We start from the raw sequence: 21784 nt of genomic DNA on the forward strand, positions 1-21784 counted from the left end.
AAATGGCTAGTACAGATAGCCGTTGTGTAGCTTTTTAAAATTTAATTTTAAGCAATGTTTTTTGTTCTTCTATAAGTAATGTATGATGTAACATAAATAAGGTTGTGCGCTAGAAGTTCCTAAAAATATGCCTAGTTTGATAATCAGGCTAAATTTTTTCCATATACAGACCCATCTTTTAGTATCCTTCATGTTTCCAGTGGCACAGCGATATATCTGTGGACTTATACTATTAGAAACCAAGTTTCGATACCCGTGGTGAGCAGAGCACAGATCGCCCATTATGTAGCTTTGCGCTTAACAACAAACAAACAAGTATCCTTCATTTTCGTACAGTGAGTGATGTTTTCAAAAAATAAAATATTTTTTTCGGATTCATTAACTCATTGGCAAATTTGTGGGCTTATAAAGCTAAAAATTGGGTTTCGATACCTGCGATGGCCAGAGTACATTGTGTAGCTTTGTGTTTAACAACAAAAAAACAAAAACATATTCTTGTTTGTAAGGAATGGAAATTTTTGTCGAAATACAAGATTTTGGAAGGAGTACCCTTTTAGCTAGTTTGATCAAACTGATGAATATTTCTTGCCCTGGTGACTTATCAGTAAGCTGGATGCTTATGATGATAAATAACGGGTTTCGATACCCTTGGCGGGTATAAAACAGGTAGCCCGTTTTATGCCTTCGAGCTTAACAATAAACACTCTGATCAGCCATAGAATCTTTCACCTTCATAATTATTTGCTGTTATCGAAAGATTACCTTCCGGAAACCAGGAAAACAACTCTTATTAAATCTAAAGATGGGTTTAGTATTTATTATAAAATAACATGCATACAAGAAGAGACCATTTGATTAGTTTAATTTTAAAGCTATTTAGTATTGGGAACTTCTTCCTGAGTAAAGTCAAAAATTAAGTCTACAATTTATTTTTACTTAAGGCAATCGCCACTCCATCTCCGCTGAAACTTGTGAAGTGCCAAGTTCCACCATTGCAGATGGCAACTCAGTTGTTAATCTTATTAGCCTTAGCGTTACTTTTTTAGAAAAATATAACTTAACTGTAGTATAGACTGGGTAGCATATCAAACTGAACCATCGTTGGTCAGTGTTTGCGTTTTTTTTTATTATTATTTACATCAGTAATATTAAAAGATGCATAATTAGTAATCTAGTATAGTTTGCTGATGACATTAACTTCTGGTTATTTCTAAATTCTAGCTCTACTGGGGTATCAATATACTGTTACTATTATAATATTACGAAATGGTTTGGCTCAGTTGGTATGTTGGACAAAGATTTAGTAATTTGCTTTAAATTATATTTATACTTATAATAAGTGCAAGATCTTGCCTTTGAGTTATCATAATGTGGATTACACGATTAATGATAAGATCAAAGTGAGATATATACTTAGACTTGAAGCTAGATTTAGACTCGTTAGAGCGCAACTCGGATCCAACCTAGCTATCAGTATAGCTAATTAAGTATACTTCTTTTACGTTTCAACACACGCACATCGATGCCAAGATCCATTACTTCAATCATGCAATTCTTTTGGTTCTCGTCTATATTATTATTAGGGCTGAAAATATCGTAAACAGTGAGGGTACCCAAGTGATGAAACAATGCCTTCTAATATTTATGAATATATATATATACTATAAAATAGAATCACAAATATAATGGTTTAGTGTGGATAAGTCACTCAAAGTCAAAATCCAGTCATAAAGTTAATAGAATATTAAGGTGTATTTAGAGACAAAAAGCATTACCTTTATGCTTATCACTAGTTAGACATCCACTGGAATACTGTGTAGTTTGTAGTATTCTTTTTTAAGAGTAAGAGAGAATATTGACTGATTCAGTGATCTAGTAAAATGGTTAGTTAGTAGGAGGCAGAAGCTTGTTATAAATGATATGAAAGTTGAAACTATAGTGGATTAATGTTACAAGTGGTGTATTTCATTTTTTTGTACTAAGTCCTTTGCTATTTCTTATTTTCATTATTAATATTAATTACATTGATAAAGAAATAACCATTAAATTAGTTATATTTGCAAATATTAAATTAATGGGTATTTCAAATTAAAATAAAGATTTTCAGTTTTGCAGAAAGGTTTCAACTGCTTGATAAATTTGGGTAAATACAAATGGTTTTTAACCTTAATAAAAAGTAAAGTTATTCATATTGGTTATAATAACATTAATTAACCTTACAACCTAGCAGGAGAAGCTCAAGGTGAATATGATGAGGAAAAAACCTGAGCATAGCTATTACAAAATCTCTAGAACCTTTTAGTTTTAGGTAATATATTTTAGCTGGTAATAAGCCAAACAGGATTTGAAATGGTATAGACAGTAATGTGTAATGCAGGTTTAAAGAAGTTATCAGTTCATTGTATAAGATGTTGGTTCAACCTTATTTGGAATATTGAGTTACAGTCACTTTATGTAAGAAGGTTGTTGGGGCGAGTTCAGAGATTAGCTACCAGAAAGATTCCAAGATTGAAAGGGTTATTGTTTTGGATAAGTTAAAATCTCTTAACATATTTTTACTGGAAAAGAGAAGGGCTTGAGTGAACATGATTTAGGATTTTAAGAGTGTTAGAGATTTGTAATCCATAAATCCAGAATGGAAAACTAGGAGACAAGTTTAAGATATGGAAGACTAACACAGTAGTCAGTGAAAGTTATGAGCTTTGGTGATCTTCAGCATCCTGTATCACTTCTTATGTATTTAAATGAGCTTTTTGTAATGATATTTTGTTCCTTACTTAATAAAACAAAGGCGTATCTGTTTGTAGAAATCCAAAAGTATTTGTTAGGAAGTTTCTTGCTATCAAGATGGCAAAACATAAAGTGTGTAAGTACTGTTAGTTGAATATGTGACAAATGTTTAACATTTGATATAAAACATTTATTAAAATTTTGCTGTACATTTTCCCAACTTGAGGCTATCATGCTTCCTCCTTTTGCCAGTATTCACATTTATTTAGTGATGTCTTTGAGACACAAAAACAAGTTACTTTCAAGTGACAATTTGTTTCAATACGTTTTCAATGGCTAAATTTGCAAGAACACTGACTTACACAAGATGAAGTAAATAGATTGAGAATAATGACAAGATGCTATATTATTAGTTTATAATGGACTAAACAACACTCCACTACAACCAGGGTTAAACAAAATCACTTTTAATATCTCGTGACTAGCTATTACCATATATCTACATAATCTTTTACAACATCAATATCTGTACATCACAGCTAGGGGAAACTGGTGTCAGTTTCATAATACATACATACTTAAAATCAGTGTGCTCTACATGGAAGGTTAGTACTTTAATATAATTAAAAATATATAGTTGATCTAAATGATAGAAGGAATTGTAAGTGAATGGTAAATAAAACCATAACAGAGTCAGATTAGAATTTGCTATCTCACAAGTTTAATATAAAGTTCATATTGTGGTGAACTTTATAATTAATGCCTCCAATAATTATTGCTTTATTAGCCTTGCTACTTCTATGAACTTATGAGAGAAAGAAAAGAAGAATTCATGGTATCTCAACCACACACTCTCCGTGATATCCAGTATTAACAATGCCTTTTGCCTATTCCAGGGCTCGTCAACCCTAATCTTGTTGTAGAGTTTCTCCTGGATATCATATGTCTAACCAGTTGTCAGTTAATGTCTTCCTACACATGAAACGCTAATTCTTACCCATTTAAGTTCAACCTCATACAGATACAGGAATAATGAAATAAAATTACATTCACTCGAGGGAAAGTATCAGGAAGATTATATTCCCTCATGCAAAGTTGCATTACCTCATGAATTTTGTTATATAATCCATGCAATATAGTTTCAATTTGCATAGTGGTAAGGAGGTTTAGGAGGGAATAAATAAGTTATTAAGATAGCTGGAAAAGATTTAGAGCAGGAGTTAAATAATAGTTTTGAAGATAAGTATATCACATTTAAAAAATAAACATAGTCAATTCAAAAATAAACTTCGTATTATTCCAATGTTAGGAATTAATATTAACGTTGATCAGAGAAAGTTATGCACTTAGCAACAATTAAAAATTACCCTGGCAATTAGTATAGCTAATTATACTTTTCTTACATTTATACTTATAAAGATTAGAATGCATTGTTTCATCAGTTGGGTACCCTCACTGTTAATGATATTTTGATAGTAATTTAAGAACACACAATAGATGAGGTTAAAGATCAAGTTGAAAGGTTAAATTATGATATAACAGGAACTACTGAAACTAGGTTAGATTAGTTGACATATTTTAAAAGCAAGTGGAGTGGGTCTCTATGTAAGAGATGAAGTACATCACAAGATATAAAACATTATAGCTATGACAGGGATTGCAATATTACATTCCCAAGGAATTTATCTTTTTAGTTGGCTGTCCCGATTGGGAATGCATGGTCCATCCATATTCCTTTAGTTATGACCAATGAAAGTGAAGGTTTTTAGAGCTATCACAAACACCTATCTACCTAGCCTGTTTAAGTAAACCCATGTATAGCATACAATTCTTCCTTACCCTGAAAAATGTCTTACATGTCTAACCAAACCTCCTGTTTTGCTTCAAGCATATCCTGCTTAGACCCTAAATAATTGACCCCTGCCCCCAATGGACCAATACTAAAAAGGCAACAAGTTGTCAAAATATATATATTCTTCTTTTTCATCAACTGTTAAAATAAAAGGCTTTTACTTATATTTCTGATTAGTATAAATATAAACTATGTTGTTATTGGGCTTAGGATTCTTCTATAGTAGGTGTCTGTGACTTGTTAGCGATAAATTCAATGACAAAGAAACAGCACGCACTTCACTTGTTTTCAAAATAATACATATATTCGGAATAAGTTACACATATGTACAACAAAGTCTTCACACTTATAGAGATTATAGGCATATCATAAACACTATATATGTAGTTCTCTTCTTGTTGTTAAAAGTCCACTTAGGCCTATTCAATTACTTTAGAATTGCAGTTGACAAGCCAAACTATCTTCTCTGTTACTATCACGCTTGTATTCTATGTATGATTCACTTACAATTATGGCACAAGTTACCATAATCATTTGGTCTTCTAAATATTCTCTGTTCTGTTTGTCAAAGTGCACTCACGGTGATTCAATTACTTTAGAACCACGCTTTGATGGAATAGATTATTTTTCTTTTCTCCTTTTGTACTGTTAGTCTTGCTCTAACATATTAAACATTAGGCCTATCACTTCTGTGGTATATGACTTCATGCCAAACTTTCCCTTGGACTGTAACTTTACTCTTTTTTTGCTGTTAACTCTTATTATAACAAAAATTAAACAATAATAAAACATTCACTCACAAAAATAAATTAATCAGTAATATCCAAAATAAACAGTCTTTTTATATCATGACACAAGTCTGTTTCTATCTCTAATCCTCTGAAAGAGCTCTTCCAATGTACAATAGCCAACATAAGAAAGTACATTCATATGCAAGCACAAATTGTCTAGAATTCACAAAAGAGAAACAGATAAAGAGCAGTATCCAAGAGTGATATAAACAAATTATAGCATCAAATTGTAATACAGTATACCTAGTTAATCCATTTTAACAAGGAAAGGACTTGAGTGATTAGGAATTTGATTGAATACGTGATCATTAAAGGTTTTTTTTCACGTTTGGCTGATTTTTATGCGTGAAATGGTTAATTCGGTCTCGAAACCATGAGGTATGCCATCTCTATTTTGGATTCAAGGATATTTCTGTTAAAGTGCAGTATATTTTTTCATTAATGGATAGCTAAAATGCAAAGAACTGTATATGCATCATTTAGTAAACGTATATCTATGACTATTTTGAAGATGTTTTAATTTTCAACAACTTGCAGTTTGATAGTGAAAAACCCATTTAAAGATGGTTGAAAATGCATAACTCTGATGTCACATCAGTGAGAGAGTCATCTTGTTCTGCTCAGTAGTTGCCAATACAAATCACTATAAGTGGTAGCACTTAAGTGGCAAATTTTGTTCTAGTGTCATTTTGAGTTCAAATGGCTATTCTGGTGATGAACTGTTGTTCATTAGTGAAAGTTCCACAGAAAGCAAAACCTTTTCTTGTGTTAAACCATATATATATATATATATGTCATGAATTTCTCAACATGGTTGGTTGGTTTATTTCATTTCATGATCTTGATAAAATACTCGTAGAAGTAGCAGTAATACTAATAGTACAGGTTTGAATGTATGGCATTATTCAAATGTAAATGTTTAATTAGTTTACCTCCCATTTTATACATCATAAATTCATGACTGTTTTAATCACTTCTTGAAATGGGCATAAAACAATACTGAATCATTTGAATTAACAAAGTTTTTTTATTTGTAATTTACAAGTTTTATTCACTTTACTTTTGGTTTTGAGTCCTTTGGAAAGTAATGGGACAGTTCATTCCCAAACATCAAATAAATTATAAAAGGCAAACCTGATGACTTTTAAATAGTAGTTGTTCTTTAGCTTCTTTCTTCGTGGATCAACAAGAATTTCCTTTTACTTAGAAAAATTACAAGTTATACCACACTTCCTAATGTCTGGAAAGGACCACACCAAGTGTATTTATAGTTGCCTTACCAGTACAATGTCATACACATCTCAGGCAGAATTGGTGGAAAAATAAGCTTTAGTGGCAGTATTGCACAACATACAGGCAGGCATATTATTTTGATATTAATCTTATAATGAAAAATAACTTTCTTAAGCTTTCTTCTGAACATACATACCTATGTTAAAATAATATTTTTGTGTAGGAAAAAAAATTGTGTGGTTAAAGGCACTTTAACTGCCAGGGAAGGTTTTTGCCATCCCTGTATTTTAGGTGTTGTGGCCAGCTTCATCCTCTCTCTTTGCACCACAGAGTGTGCTGAATGAAACTGATTAATTTGTGGAACTTTGTACTGTAAAACAAGAAATCCATTAAAGGTATTCATGGTTAGAAAGTTAGTTAATGTCTGTAACATCATCTAGTTCATAAAAAAAAGATCCCAGGAATCTCCTGACTCAGATGAATGTTAGGTTTTCAATGAATAAAGGGTGAAAAAGATGAATACAATGTAAAGAACAAAGCAGCGAGTAACAAGTGATAATAGAAAATGAAAATTTCATGAGGAACAAAACTGGCCTATTACCCAGTTAAATGAAATCCTTGTAAGATTCACTTTTGCGAGGTGTTCAATTTTACAAATAATTTATAACTTACAGCCTTATTGGGCTCTAAATTAAATTATAGGCCAATCTAAGAAAACTAATCGCTAAATTAAACCCTGAAATATGATAATTCAGTCTTAGAAATTCATCTACTTGAGTTAACTTTCCTTTGACCCTTTTCCCTTCAAAAGAGAACAAGTTAAGAGATCTTAACCTATCCTCATATGACAACCCATCCATGCCTGGAATCCTCCTAGTAGCAAAATACTCCAAATAAGGCTTAGTAAGTGATTTTAAAATGAAACCTCTTTAGACTTGTAGTAAATATTCCTATGTATGTATAAAACTCAAAATTCTTTGAGTCTCACTTCACCAACCTAATCAGTTTCTCATTGAAATAACTTACTAATGCAAGTAAGTGTTTTACTTTGACACAGAAGCTGTTCAATTTACCAAGTTTAACTTAGCAAAAAGACACACAAAGACATGTTCAGAAAGAATACATTGCAGAGTCAGGGAGGAAAAAAGTCTTTAATGCTTACTAATATTTATTTTACCAGTACAAATTGTGTAATATCTGTCAGTGTTTTTCAGTAGTCAGTTAGTTGACTTTTTATTTGACCAACAATAAAATATCCAGCAGTATTTCAGATATTTTTTAACTGTGTTTTCTCAATGCATTTTAAACTTCAGTATATGAAGAATCTGATGAATAATAACAGCTATTAAAATCTTTCCTTTCTTTATATACTAATTTTAATTTTCAGACAAGAGTGGAATTTAAATGATGGCATCTCTTCCTATACATGGAGCAAACCATCCAAAAGTTTTCCCAGTCCATCCTGTGAAAATCAGTTTTCCTATGTTAGCTACATTGAATGTGATTACCTGGTTACGTAACCATCGTTTTCACATTTTATGTTTCACTGGTGGTATATTAATGCCAATAGTTTTACCACTTTTTCATCTTGGAATTTTTTACAAGCTGTGGGAAATATATGCAGTGAAAGTTGATCGGAATTCCTGTTCTTGTTCTTGCTGGGACACAGTATTTAAAGGTAAGAACGCTATTATGATTTTTAGACAAGTTAACCTTTAAACTTATACCAACACTCAATTTTAAATATCATGAAACAGATCTATAAAGATAGAGTTACAAGTAAACATGCAATTTAAGACTGGGTTGCTTATATTTACAAGTTAGTGAATTTTTTATATTTAACTTGAATGTGATTGTATTTCAATCTGTATTGTAATTTCATTAGAGAAGACTTTCTTAAATGTTGTTGAAGGTGTGGCAGTTACTGTGCAAATTATCTGACATAGGTGATCTGAATGTGTTCTTTTCTGTTGTTCTGTAATTATGGAGTAAATCTCCTCCTAAACAACTTTGTAACGGAACTTAACAACATGACGTGAAAATCTTATCTTTTTTTTTATTTATTTAATGGTAAGCTTAATAGGGGACTCAGATATAAATTTTGGAAGGGTAGGAGTCATCTCCAGCTTATAGTTTTACTTTGGCCTTTGGAATGGGTTGCCTTCATGTATAGTGGACAGAATATATTTAAGGTAAGACTTGATAAATATTCAATACTTGCTTGATGTGTGCAAAGTGACTTAATAAATTGAGCAATTAATTGATTACCTATGAGCATCGATTAGTGTCATGTAATATAATTGACTTGTCAAAATTATGATTAAATGTATTAATATCATGATAATAATAAATTGATCATAATTAGTGTTTCCAACTGTTACCGTTTTTGATTATCCAAGCAATCGAAATGTTTCCATTATGATTTGTCATTATTATTTTCAATTAATTAAAGAAGTGGTTTTCAAACCTTACAAAGCCATAGAACCTTCTTATTTCATTCTTTCAGAATTCCAACCTTTAAACCACTTTTAAAGCCTAGTCTAGATTAAAGTAACAAGTTTGTAACAGTATTGTACAATTGTAAATAAATATACAAAAATATTATGCAAACTATTTATTCAAAACTAAAAGTAAATTTATTTTCATACAAATCATACATTAAATATTTCATACAACAGCAACTTAAAGCAACTTGATAAATTTTATTAATATAATGGATACATCTGCTTTTCTCCACAAAGTTCTTTGATTTTTGAAAATACATTTGGTACCTAATAGGTTAATATTTAATAACTTAAAAAATCCATTACCTGTTATCTTTTAGAGGAATCCTAGATGACCCTTTGTGGAACCCTGTGGTTCCATGGAACACAATTTGAAAACCACTGAATTAAATGTCTTTTTCAGTTTAGTTTATTAGTGTTATAGTTTACAAAAATAATTAACTAATCTATGTTAATGCTTTCAATTGTTAGTATTTTCAATTATTTCAAAAGTATTTTGTCAAGATAATGTATTAGGTTTTTTACGTGGCTTGATAATAGGGAAAGAGTTCCATATGGCACCCCCACTCAATTTTAAAAAAAATTCATCAAAGTAATATTTATGTATTAAAAAATCATATTAATAGTATGATCTGATAATTTTAATACATTGTTATACCACTTACTTCATTAATTAGATGTACAATCTTCTTGGGGATAAACTTTACAAATGTCTTGTATAAAGGCATCAAAAAGGCTACTTTTATCAGAATATAATGTTCTTCAAATGTATTCACACAAATGCTTGTCAAAGCCATGCACCAATTTTTCTAATACACCCCTTAAAATAAACCCTTTTCAGAATCTTTTTTATCCAGGCAATTCTACAATTTTTGGGTGGGGGTGCCATATGGAACTCTTTCTGATAATAGTATGCATGACTTGTAGTGTTTAGAGTGAGCTCTGTAATAAATTAATCGTTATAATCTATTACCTATGAACAGAAAATTTGTTGTTTATTGTCATGCAAACTAAATAATCACTCAAAGTGAGTGTCTATGATTATTGCAACAATTGATTAATTGCGATTATTGTTACCAATTATTACTCTTTTGGATTATTCCAACGATCAATTAATCAAAATTTTGATTATCTGAATTGTAACACAAATAATTAGTTAATTGAAACTAGTGTTCCCTATTATTCCAACAATTAACCAGAAATATGTAATTGAAATTAGAGTTTCCAGTTATTTCTATATTTGATTATTCTAATTATTCAAATAATCAAAATATTGCTATTGTATTTGTTTGTTGTTACACACAGACTTAAATAATGGGATATTTGTGATATACTCATTTTATTCTTGTAAGTTTTTCTTTTTCTTCAAATTTGTTTAGTTTTGGTGATTTTATGGAGAACATTATTTAAAGATCTCAGGTTCAATTCCTTTGACTCCAAACTTGCTTTCCTAGTCTTAACTATTGCAAAGCTACTAAAGCTGTCTGCTGCTGTCATTAATTTTGAACACTTGGCGAGAAGGAAAACAACTGGCTGGCAGTGCCTGCTGCTAAAGTTTTTTTTTTTATGTACTATGGTTTGAGAAAATTGTATTAATCAATTAACTGAATGTAATTGATTAATTGAGTCAATGATTAATTGATTAGCAGATGCTTCTAACCTCGAGCTCTAATAGTGTTACATTCAAAATTTAATTAAACAATATTATCAGTGTATGCCAGTGAATATAATGAAAAAAGTTTATAATGGAAATTTTTATATTACCTAAGATTTAACTTCCTAAGTTTAAAAAGAATTGTCTCTGTCCTGACCTATAATAAACTAGTATTTTCTGACCAGTTGTTAGAGAGGAAAAAGCCTGCAGTGACAGCTGTAGGAACTACACCTCAGACAGGCCTACTCAGCTACCTACACCATGTCAAACTAGAGCCATACCAAGGGTTAATAACATATCCTGGCACTATGATACAAACACACTGGCTTACAGTGAATGGGCAGAGTTATCCAGGTCCACTCATAGGGTACACAACACAACCAGTGATGCTACCTGGATATCGTTCAAGAATGAGAGGAAAGTAGTAAAGTGTCTCCTTTACTTGTGAATGGTCAGGGCACTAGCATTTGAACTGTCTGTACTTTGCTAACAGATGATGGCTCAAGAAATGCTAACTAACTAACAGTGCCCATAATTTGCTGAGCAGCCAGGTGGACAGTACTATCAGTATCATCCAATAGTTTAGCAGGTCCAGGACCCTGTAACAGATGCTCCAGAAAACTAATGGAGCCCAAGTCAGGCCTGGTTATGGGCTTGTTGTAGCACATCAAACTTCTTAAACAAGAGAGTTTAGTTGTCAGCCCATCTCTCTGAGGGTACAAGGGTTAACATAGGTGCAACCAGAACATTAATAGACCTTGTAATATATCAAGACCTCCAGTAGAGACCACCACTCAGGCTAGTAAATACTGACTCCTTTCTTGTGAATGGCAATAGACTAACTGTTAGAGGAGAGGTAGATCTCCATCTCTATCTACGAAATGTTTCTCACAGAAAGAAAGTAGGTTTCTTCAACCTTGGATCTGGTATTGGCATTTTAGAGATGGATCTACTGCAGAAATTATCCATAATTTTTGCTTGTGTGATGGGAAGTGATATTCCACAGGTAGGTAATCCAGTTTTGGCTACATTGAGCCCAGGAACAGTGGATTGCATGAATGTATACAGTGAAAGGAATGACAGTACCTCCATATACACTTGTGGTGTTCAGTTGTTTACTACAGATCAGGTTTAGTATTTTTGTAACCCAGAATGTGGTTATAAAAGCTACACATGAAATAAACTGTTTTTCTTGTCCATAAAGGAGGCAGCATTACCTTGGATAGTCATCTGTCTCGCATGGAATGAATTCCTGGTGTTTTGTAATTATGGTCTAAAGCTATATGTTGGAATGGTTATAATTACAGTGTGTCAGAATTGAAAAATATATATTCTTCTTTTTGCCAATTGTAAAAATAAAAGGATTTTAGTTATATTTCTTAATAGTATAAATAAATACTATGTTGTTGTTGGGCTTAGGATTCTTCTACAATAGGTATCTGTGACTTGTTAGCGATAAATTCAATGATGAATAAACAGCACATACTTCACTTGTTTTTAAAATAATATATATATTCAGAACAAGTTGAACGTATGTACAACAATGTCTTCACACTGTAGAGATTATGGGTATATCATAAATACTATATATGTAGTTCTCTTCTTCTTGTTAAAAGTCCACTTAGGCATATTCAGTTACTTTAAAATTTTAGTTGACAAGCCAAACTATCCTCTCTATTACTATTGCACTAGTATTCTGTGTGTGATTCACTTACAGTTGTGGCACGAGTTACCATAATTGTTTGGTCTACTTTTTTCTGAAGATCCTCTGTTCCTTTTGTCAAAGTGCACTCAGGCTGATTCAATTACTTTAGAACCTCGTTTTTAGGGAATAAATTATTTTTTATCTCCATTTCTACTGTTAGTCTTACTCTAACATATTAAACGTTAGGCCTATGTCAATCATTAGGCCTATCACTTCTATGGTACTTAACTTTTTCTTTTGTAACTTTACTTTCTTCTGCTGTTATCTGTCTGCTGCTTCCTACTTGTCTCACGCTATTTATATCTTTATCTCCTAATCATCTGTCTGCCTTCTATATTTGTTACATCAGTGTATTGCACACGACATTCAATAATCTCAACATCAATGAATTGTTAACAAAACCTCCTACAATCATCTGATTTTAATTGATATTGTAACAAAAACTAAACAATAATAAAATATTCACTCATAAAAAGAAATCAATCAATAACATCTAAGCTAAGCAGCCTTTTATATCATGACACAGTGAGCAAAGTGAAAGTAACTGATACGAGTTGAAACACAAGGGTTTCATCTGTTGCTGTAGCTAAATGTAAGTTTGTGGCTATCAACACACCTGAAGGCATTGTTTAGGACTTTGTGAACACTCTAGATCCAATACTGTGAAAGCTACTCTCAGTAGCTTGTTGTTTGAACATGCTGACGTATATGAGGGATCAGATGGCCAGTTGAATTGAACATTAATGCATGTCTGACAAAGCAACCATTGTGCTTGCTTCCCAGAAACAATAGCTAGGTTATCAACACTGAAATATAACAGATGTTGAAGGACAGTCATACAACTTTTGGAGTGTGCTTGGTCATCCCCAGTGGTGATTGTCACGAGCAAGGAAGGTACACCAAGGTTCAGTGTTGAGTTTAAATGGGTGAATGCAATAATTCAACTTACTCCAAACAGGTAGATGTAGAGATGCATTAGATAGTTCCCATTGGTTCAAGACTTTGGATCTGACATTCAGATACTGGCAAATTGTTCTGAGAACATACCTAATACTGTTTTTGCCATGAGACATGGCTTGTATGAATTTTACATCATGCCATTCATCCTGTTTAATGTGCCCTGTCACTTTTGAGAGGCTAATAGAACTTACACTGACATGACTGCAATGAGAAATATAGCTGACCTATGTTAATGAAATTTTGGTGTTTAATTGGATGTTTGAGTTTGTAGCTGAAGATATTATAATTGGATTCCAGAGCATTTAAAAAATCAGACTTTTAAACTGAAACCCAGAAAATGCATGCTCATTTGCATGGAAATGGAGTTCATTGGTTGCATAGTAATGAGAGATGAAATCTTACTGGATATGTCCAAGATAGCTACAGTAAGAGATTGGCCTTAAGATTGCAAGTTCCTGTTTGATAATTAATGCAGGAACAATAACATCAGGGTAGTGCTATCACAGTTGCAGGACAGAGTACAACATGTAAATGACTATAGTAGTTGTATGGATATGCACATTGCCCTCAAATGCAGGTACTGTATGCTGAAATAAGAATTTCTTGCAGTTGTGGTCATTACTGCCACTACCAATTTGACCATGTTTAGCATAAGTAGCTAATAAACTTTAAAACGAGAAGGGGTGAGAGCACATTTGATAATAACACTGCAAGAATGTTACTTTGTCATATTGCATTGCAACACAGAAATGTGAATGGGCTGTTGCCACATGGTGAGACCTTGTCAATTCTCATCATGTACACATGTAGGAATTGATTTCTGCTATAGCAAAAGCAAACTGTGAAGTAGGAGATTCTGTTGGTGGATGGATGCCAAGATTAACACTTAAGGAACTTCTAAAAGAATAACTGAATAACCAGCACCAATAGCGGATCATAGCGTGGATGCACATAACCTGTGGTACTTGTTAGTTATAAGTGTAGGAAAATGTGCTGTAACTAGTGATCACCAGAGTTTTACAGCAAGATATCTTGCAGACTTTGCATAGCACAAATACTGGAGGGCACCAAGATATTACCCACACCTGTGCTAGCATTTGATAGTGGTTCTTCTGGCCACATTCAAGCTCAGATGTTTGCCAGTAGTATGAATACTGTATAGTGTGCCACTCAAAGAAAAAACTAGCAAGAACAGTAAACTCCAACAAAGAATTGCTGGGTCTTCTCTGTAGAGGATAGTCCTAGATATTGATGATCCACTTCTGGACACTGAGAGGGCTCATTGATGTATACTCATCACTTTCAACCACTTTAAAAAATGGACCAAGATTTATTAATTACTTCGTAAATCAGCACAGTTCATACCTTGTGTTGATGGCGAATTGGTTGCACTTCTTGGAGTACTAGAAAAGAAAAAAATGTCTGAATGAGGGAGCCAATTTCAACAGCCCATTGTTTGCTGTGTTGTGTAAAATGTTGGGTGTTGTATAGATGTACACCTTGCCATAATCATCTCCAGTGTGATAGTTTGGGAGAATTTGTAATACAAACTAACAAGTGAATGTTTATGAAATTTGTTAATCCCAACTAAACCAAATGGGATAAACACCTGTCATATGTGATGATGACATACAGAGTGACAAAGCAGGAGTGCACGGGCTATTCACCAAACATGCATATGTTCAGACAAAAAATACTACTCCCATTTTATGTGGCATATGGTCCTTTCCCATGAGAAAATGTCTCCCAATGTCTAAAGAAATACATGGATTAGCTAAGGTCTAAGATACTTGATGCACACAAGTATGCCAAATAAGAACTAGGTAAGGCAGTTTGAAGACACAGTTCTATGACAAGATGATGGAAGAACAGATGTTCCAGTGTGGAGATTGGGTCTGGTTGTGGTACATACAAGTAGCACAGAAGAATTTGGATCTGCTTGGACTTGACTATTCTGGATACTCTGGCAAATTGGTCCATTAATGTAAAAGTAACAGTGGACACAAGGCATGCAAAAGCATGTGGAACACATTGATAAGCTACATCCATTCATCACAGACCAAGAGCCTGAAATATAAATGAGTTGAAGTTCATGACTCCTAGATGGTAATACCACCACTTTTGAGATGTAGTTTTGGAATATCACCTGAGAAGGTTTACCAAAGTAATTCATGCAGCTGGAGGCACTCTATTATATTAAACTCGAGTATTTTAAAATGTATAATCAGGATTTCATATATAGCAATATTTGTATATAAATAAATGTATGTGGTCTTATGTTCGTACATGACCATTACATAGCCATTTACATAGTGTTTTACAATGTGAATGAATCATTTACACAAAGAATACAACAATAAGCAATGAGGGCATGGAGACAAAGGATTTTTCTCTGGATATTATGTATTAACTATAGTGACTACTGTTGAATTTTATTTTAGTTAGTTTGGTTTAATGTATTAGACTACCTCTTCTGAAGTGTGTGGGTACTCATTTCTAAAGGGTTTTCTTTTTGTCTGTGTATGCCATTTTTCGTTATCTGAAAGTGTATAATGGGCTTTCTATTACTGAATTATAAATATTTTTTTATTGTATTCTATCATTGCTTAAAGGTATATTGATGTCTTAATCTCTGTGTTTATGATAAAAGCTGTTTAATTTTGTATCGTTATGCAATTTGCTCAATTATATTTCAAAGGATTTCTTTCTTTTTTTTCAGTCATGAATTTTCATTTAATGTATTATTTCATTTCTCTTCCAAGTATACACATGACATAACAAAGGGTTGTGTTTTTCTTATTTCTGTATTATGCAATATATTGATTTTGAAATTATGATTGAAGAGTGTAGTTTTCTGTTTAAGGGTTGTATCTTCCATGTGGCATGTAATCATTCATAGGAATGAAAGAAAGTGAACATTTTTCTTGACCATGTCATGAGTTTAAAGGTGATTAGTTTTACAGTTAAAACTAATTGATGGGTCGAGTACAAGCCTGAAATGGGAACAAGAAAAGTGTGATATGCAGGCATATCATGCATTTTCCAACAACTTGTATTTACATAGGAATTTTTAAAATTCTTGATTTAGTATGTTTTTAAACAGCTGTTTGCATAAACACACAATCAAGAAAACCATTCAAATTGTTTTGTTCTAATTACTGTTGTAACTTTGTTGTTCTCTAGCAGATAGTATCTACTTTTCTCATGGGGATGTTGTTGAAACTTCACAGATTGTGTAGAAACAGGGCATTACAGCATTTGTCTGTTTAGTTTAGCATCAGTTTTACTCAGAATACAGGATGTCTTGCTTGGTTTTCTACATAAATAGTTCAATGGAGATATATCATGAGAAAAGCATTGTCCAGTGTCTTGCATAAGTATGTACACTTTTTTTTTCTTGCTTTGCAGTTTAATAAAGATTGTTGTCCACTTTTCCTTGATAAACATCCTCCATATATAAAAAGAGAGCTTGTTCATACATAATCTGAGGCCAGAGATTAATCAAGTAAATTCTGTTTTTTAACTTATTCTGGTTTCATAACCCTGATTATCATGCTGTAAAATTTCAAAATGCTAATGATGGCTGAATTTTGGAGACATTACTGATAACATTAATTTTTGAAAAAAATATTTACTTGTAGAAACACTATTGTTGGCTAAATTTTAGAACACAATGAAACTCACAATTTGTTCTAGACTAATCTGTAAATTATATTTTAAACTATTTCGTTTCAAGTCGTATTAAATAGTTTTTTATTTCATATTATTTTTCTAGAATGCATTATATATATTTTATTTTTCTCTTCTAGCTAACTATGAAACGGGGGTTTCAGGATACAAACATGTATATTTTAATACAAACATGAACACACTAAAGATTTGGACTGTGACATGCATTGCTACTATCGCACTGTATGAAACAACAAAGCGTACAATTTTCCTTGTTTGCCAAAAGCAGATACGTTTTAGTATGCTGATCCTTATGGTATCCATTATTTATTCCCATTACTACTCCTGGTGGTCCTACTTCAACTACTGGAATGATGATTTCTATAAACAATGGAACCATCAGTTGTTCTTTAGTATCACAGAAGTAGCATCCACTATTATAGTAGTGTACCTGCTAGGTAAGTAACATAACTGTTGTTAAGAGTTGTAACTAAGATTTTGTAGTTTTAATTTTGTAGATATTTGAGTTTTTCTTTGTCTCTATGGCTTGCTTCCTTTTTTTATTCACTATACTACATTGCCAATCATTTTTACTCAGTAAGTTATAAAACTTACAATTTCATGGGAAGGAATGTCTACAATTCTGATTTTATTAATTCTTTTTAAAATTAAAATGGTTAATGACCTCCAAAATGCAATATTTCACCATGATTAAAGGCATTGCATTACAGATGGTTTTTAATGTTTGGAAGATGTAAAATCCTTATTTGTTATTGAAGACAATGTTCAAACTTTACCAGGTCATGACAAAATACAAAGTGACAGTTAAGAATATCATCTTTATTCAAAAATACTATATAAAATATTGTTAAACCATCCAAGATGAATTACAGTCCTCTGTCTAAAGTTTCTGTGTAAGTAGTTAATACAATTAACAACTTGTACATGTAGGCTTAGAGGACATGGAAACGAAAATATCTCAAAGTATTATATAAAAAGAAGAATGACTGATGTGTTACACGTTAAATGTTTGTCAGATAAACATGTTTCATGTATTAGTTACCAGTTTCTTCTTTACAGAAGTCAAATGGGAAAATATAAACAATTTTTCACAAAATGATTGTTAACTACACTGCTTGTCAAACAATGCAAATTAAAAACCAGAACATGTAGTTTTATATTTATTAAAAATAAAGAAAATACTGTTTTAAATACATCTATTTATATTGGAGTGAATGTCAAAAAAAAATTTAATGTTCTAAACTAAATATAAAATCAGGTATGAAAGTAAAGTAAACCAGTCTAGTACTGTTATGTGTTCTTGGTCTGTCTGATTGATTTTGCTACCACATGTTACATAAAATTTTTCTTACCCATTTCATTAAATATTGTTATTGAATATTTTATATCCCAATTTTCTTTTGTATCAGGTCCTGTGATTGAGATTTTATTGCTGCAATTAAGTCATTTGTCATCACAGTAACTTATAACAGTGCAGTAGTGAAATTAATGTCTTGTTTCAGGTGGCTATGATTAAAAACTTTATGATATATGTAGTACAGTAAGCAACACTTTTTTTTGGCAGGTAAGCTCAGTTAGTGGTATTTATATTATACCAATATTTCAATCTGTACAAGTTTCAATTTTCATAATTAAAACTTTGTTTTATTTGTTTAATACTTCTTGTAACTTTCATTTTTTTAACAGATTCAAATGTTCCTGTTTCCCCAAGAAAGCTGTTGTTCATCATAGATATTGCCATCCTGCACATTCTAGCCAGTGGCTTTGACCAGTTTGTTTCTAATGTTTTGAAGGCTGAAGGTGGTCTGCACCAGATTCTTAGAGACTTGGGACTCATGCTGCCAGATGTACTACATGTTGTGCTGCCACTTGGTGAGCTAGTTAGGTATGCTCGCAGATTAGGAATACCACCCCTCCATTCGGTTACAACACCAGACTTTATTGGATCTGTATTGTTTGTGCTTTTTATGTGGATGTTGTGTTTGAATCTTTAAAATATTATTTTACATGTAATGATATGGTGCATACAGTTTCAATAGGGATGGAGTTTTCTAAAAAGATGTTAAAACAGAATAAATATTTTGTTACTTTGTACAAACAATAATGTTCTTTATAGCTGTTAATATAAATTTTCACTATATTGCTACTTTTTGTATGTCTAACACTGTTCTTTTCAGGAAATTTTATAAATAATTTTATCTGGCTTAGGATTTTAAAAGAAACTTCTACTGTTGCATGCACAAATGCATGTGGTAACTGGGGCTTGACTTTAGATGTTCATTGAAAAGTTAAAAATCAATGGTACAAGCCTGTGAAGTGACTAAGCAACTTAAGAATTTTGTCAGTGCTCCCTATTTACCAACATCTGAAACAAGGGTGCGGCACCTCAACACATTTTCCATCATATATCAAATATGCAATAGCTTCTTCAACATTGCCCTAGTTCTTTCAGCCATCTACCCCATTACTTCTCTTTGTGGGAGAAATGTCACTTTTGCCATCCTTTGTTTTCTTAACTGTAATGTTCATACCTTGAGGTTGTTAATGAAGGAAACTATTAACTAGTCACTTGTTTTAGTATTGTCACTTGCTTCTAATAACTCATGATTCTCTTCAATACTACCAGCTTCTAAAACTACTTACTACCTTTAATATAATTTGTTATTGTTCCACAGCTGTTACTTGTTACTTTGGTCAGTGTTATCAGGTATCAAAACCAAAGTTTTACTGTCTGCTTCCTAGTTTGCTGAAGAAAAAGTTTTAGAATACTATGTTTATCATTCATATAGTTAGTACATTTTCTGTACTGGCAAAGTATTGAGTGTTTTCCAAGTTTTTGAGTTTTCATGAATATACATCATGTACTTACTTATGTGTGTGCTGTGTGAACTTGCTAGCATTAGTGCACAGGCCTCATAATTGTTAAACAACTAATTAATAACTGATACAAATTAGGTCACTAGAACTCTAGGAAAAAAATAATGAAGACATCAACAAAATCAAAATATTTATTTCTGTTATTTGTTTCAAGGTACTTTTTTACAAGAACTGATGGAAAACTTGGATTTTAAACATTTTTCTTGTTTCACAGAAACTTTCCCTGTTGCACAGTATAACATGAGCTTTACACCACCTGAAGCCAGTGGTAAATATACATTACATGTGCTTGTATTTTCTGTTTAGAAAACATAAGCAGCATTTTATTCAAACAAAAATAAAAAAACTTTGTTCTTTTTGATAGATCCCAACAGTTTTTTTTTCACTATTATGATTATTTAGTTTCAGTCTCTTGCTCTGTTAGGAGTTAATGTTAATTAACCCTCAGTTACTTTAATTAAACTCTATGTTAGTAGTTTAGAGTAATGTCTTAAGTAATAAACATTTAGTAATTTTGCCAGAGTTTCTTGGTTGAATATATATTTCCATACAGTTAATTTTATATCTGCAAGGCTTTTAGTGTTTTGTTTTGGACAGGGTGGAATTGCATTCCTGCAGTTCCATTGTAGGTTATTATTTGATGCTTTATTACAAGGAATCTTTAATTATGTTTGTCTTTCTGCCACATGGTTATAGGGTTGTATTTACACAGGACAAATGAATAAAGATGAACATTTTATGTATAATAAACTATATGTGATTCCATGTAGATATTGCTGTGACAACAGATATATAACAGGTATTGAAATATTAAGTTCCTGCATTTCCAAGGAATTTGATCTTTTTAGTTGGCTTTCTCGATTGGGAATGCATGGTCCATCCGTATTCCTTTGGTTTTGACCAATGAAAGTGAAGATGTTGCATGGATTAAATATAAAAAACAAATTGTGAGAAAATACAACTTTACATGAGAGAATGTAATCTTCACGATAGCTTTCCTTATAGTAAATGTAATTTTATTTCATTATTTCTATCCCTGTATGAATTACGCTAGGTTTTATGATAGAGAAGAATGTGACGTTGGCTATATTTTAAAACAGTGGTCACACTAAAACTGTCTCAATAGATTACGATCATCAATTCTCTTTTTTCATTTTAAACTGTCAAAAACTAACTAAATTTCAAGATTACTGTAAAAATCTCTACTAGAATTCATCACTTATTAGGATTACCAACTGCTGTTTGACATCATTCAAAATCACTTTGTATATTTCTGTTACCTGAACAGAAATTATTTACTTTTCCTTGATGGATTTTCGTTAACGGGATTCACTGCCATGTCTAATATGTGTATTGTTGTAACATTGTACTTTTGTTGGGTAGGATATTTATTTTATATTATTTACTGAAAATAATTCAAAGTCCAGTGCACGTAATGATATCAAACTAATTTATTTCTACTTAATGTTTCTACATCTGCCTTCATTTGTGCACTATTGTAACTTGTACTTTCTAGGCATAAGATTCAAAATAATGTTCAACCTCAAACACCATGCATTCTAACATAAAAATAAACTTCTACAGTTTCGTGGCTGATTAATCAAGTAACTGAATATGTACGATAATGAACACTGATCCAAATACTTCAGTAAAACTAAATACTTACTGAATGAAAACTAACTGTTCCAATGTCACCAGTTCTCATAATTATGATCAGCAGCTCCTTCTAGCAACCAAACATCATAAAATGAAAAACACAGCTTACAATACTGCCTGTTTCCTGGATTA

At 32.0% G+C, this 21784-nt stretch overlaps 1 protein-coding gene across 2 annotated transcripts; it reads left to right on the forward strand.

Moving 5' to 3' along the window:
* The first annotated feature begins 973 nt into the window (after positions 1 to 973).
* On the forward strand, positions 974 to 20746 carry LOC106474854. Of its 2 annotated transcripts, none has more exons than XM_013935550.2 (4): positions 974 to 1104; positions 7994 to 8284; positions 17239 to 17556; positions 18806 to 20746. In XM_013935550.2, the coding sequence occupies exons 2-4, from the start codon at positions 8011 to 8013 to the stop codon at positions 19111 to 19113; spliced, it is 900 nt and encodes a 299-aa protein (XP_013791004.1). In that variant the 5' UTR covers positions 974 to 1104; positions 7994 to 8010; the 3' UTR covers positions 19114 to 20746. The 2 variants fall into 2 exon arrangements, with proteins under 2 accessions (XP_013791004.1, XP_013791005.1); XM_013935551.2 differs by lacking the exon at positions 974 to 1104 and adding an exon at positions 1128 to 1283 and having other exon boundaries at positions 18806 to 19219.
* Positions 20747 to 21784: the final 1038 nt, after the last annotated feature.

Source organism: Limulus polyphemus, unplaced genomic scaffold, assembly GCF_000517525.1.
Source record: "Limulus polyphemus unplaced genomic scaffold, Limulus_polyphemus-2.1.2 Scaffold7772, whole genome shotgun sequence".
In the NCBI taxonomy this organism is placed as follows: domain Eukaryota; kingdom Metazoa; phylum Arthropoda; class Merostomata; order Xiphosura; family Limulidae; genus Limulus; species Limulus polyphemus.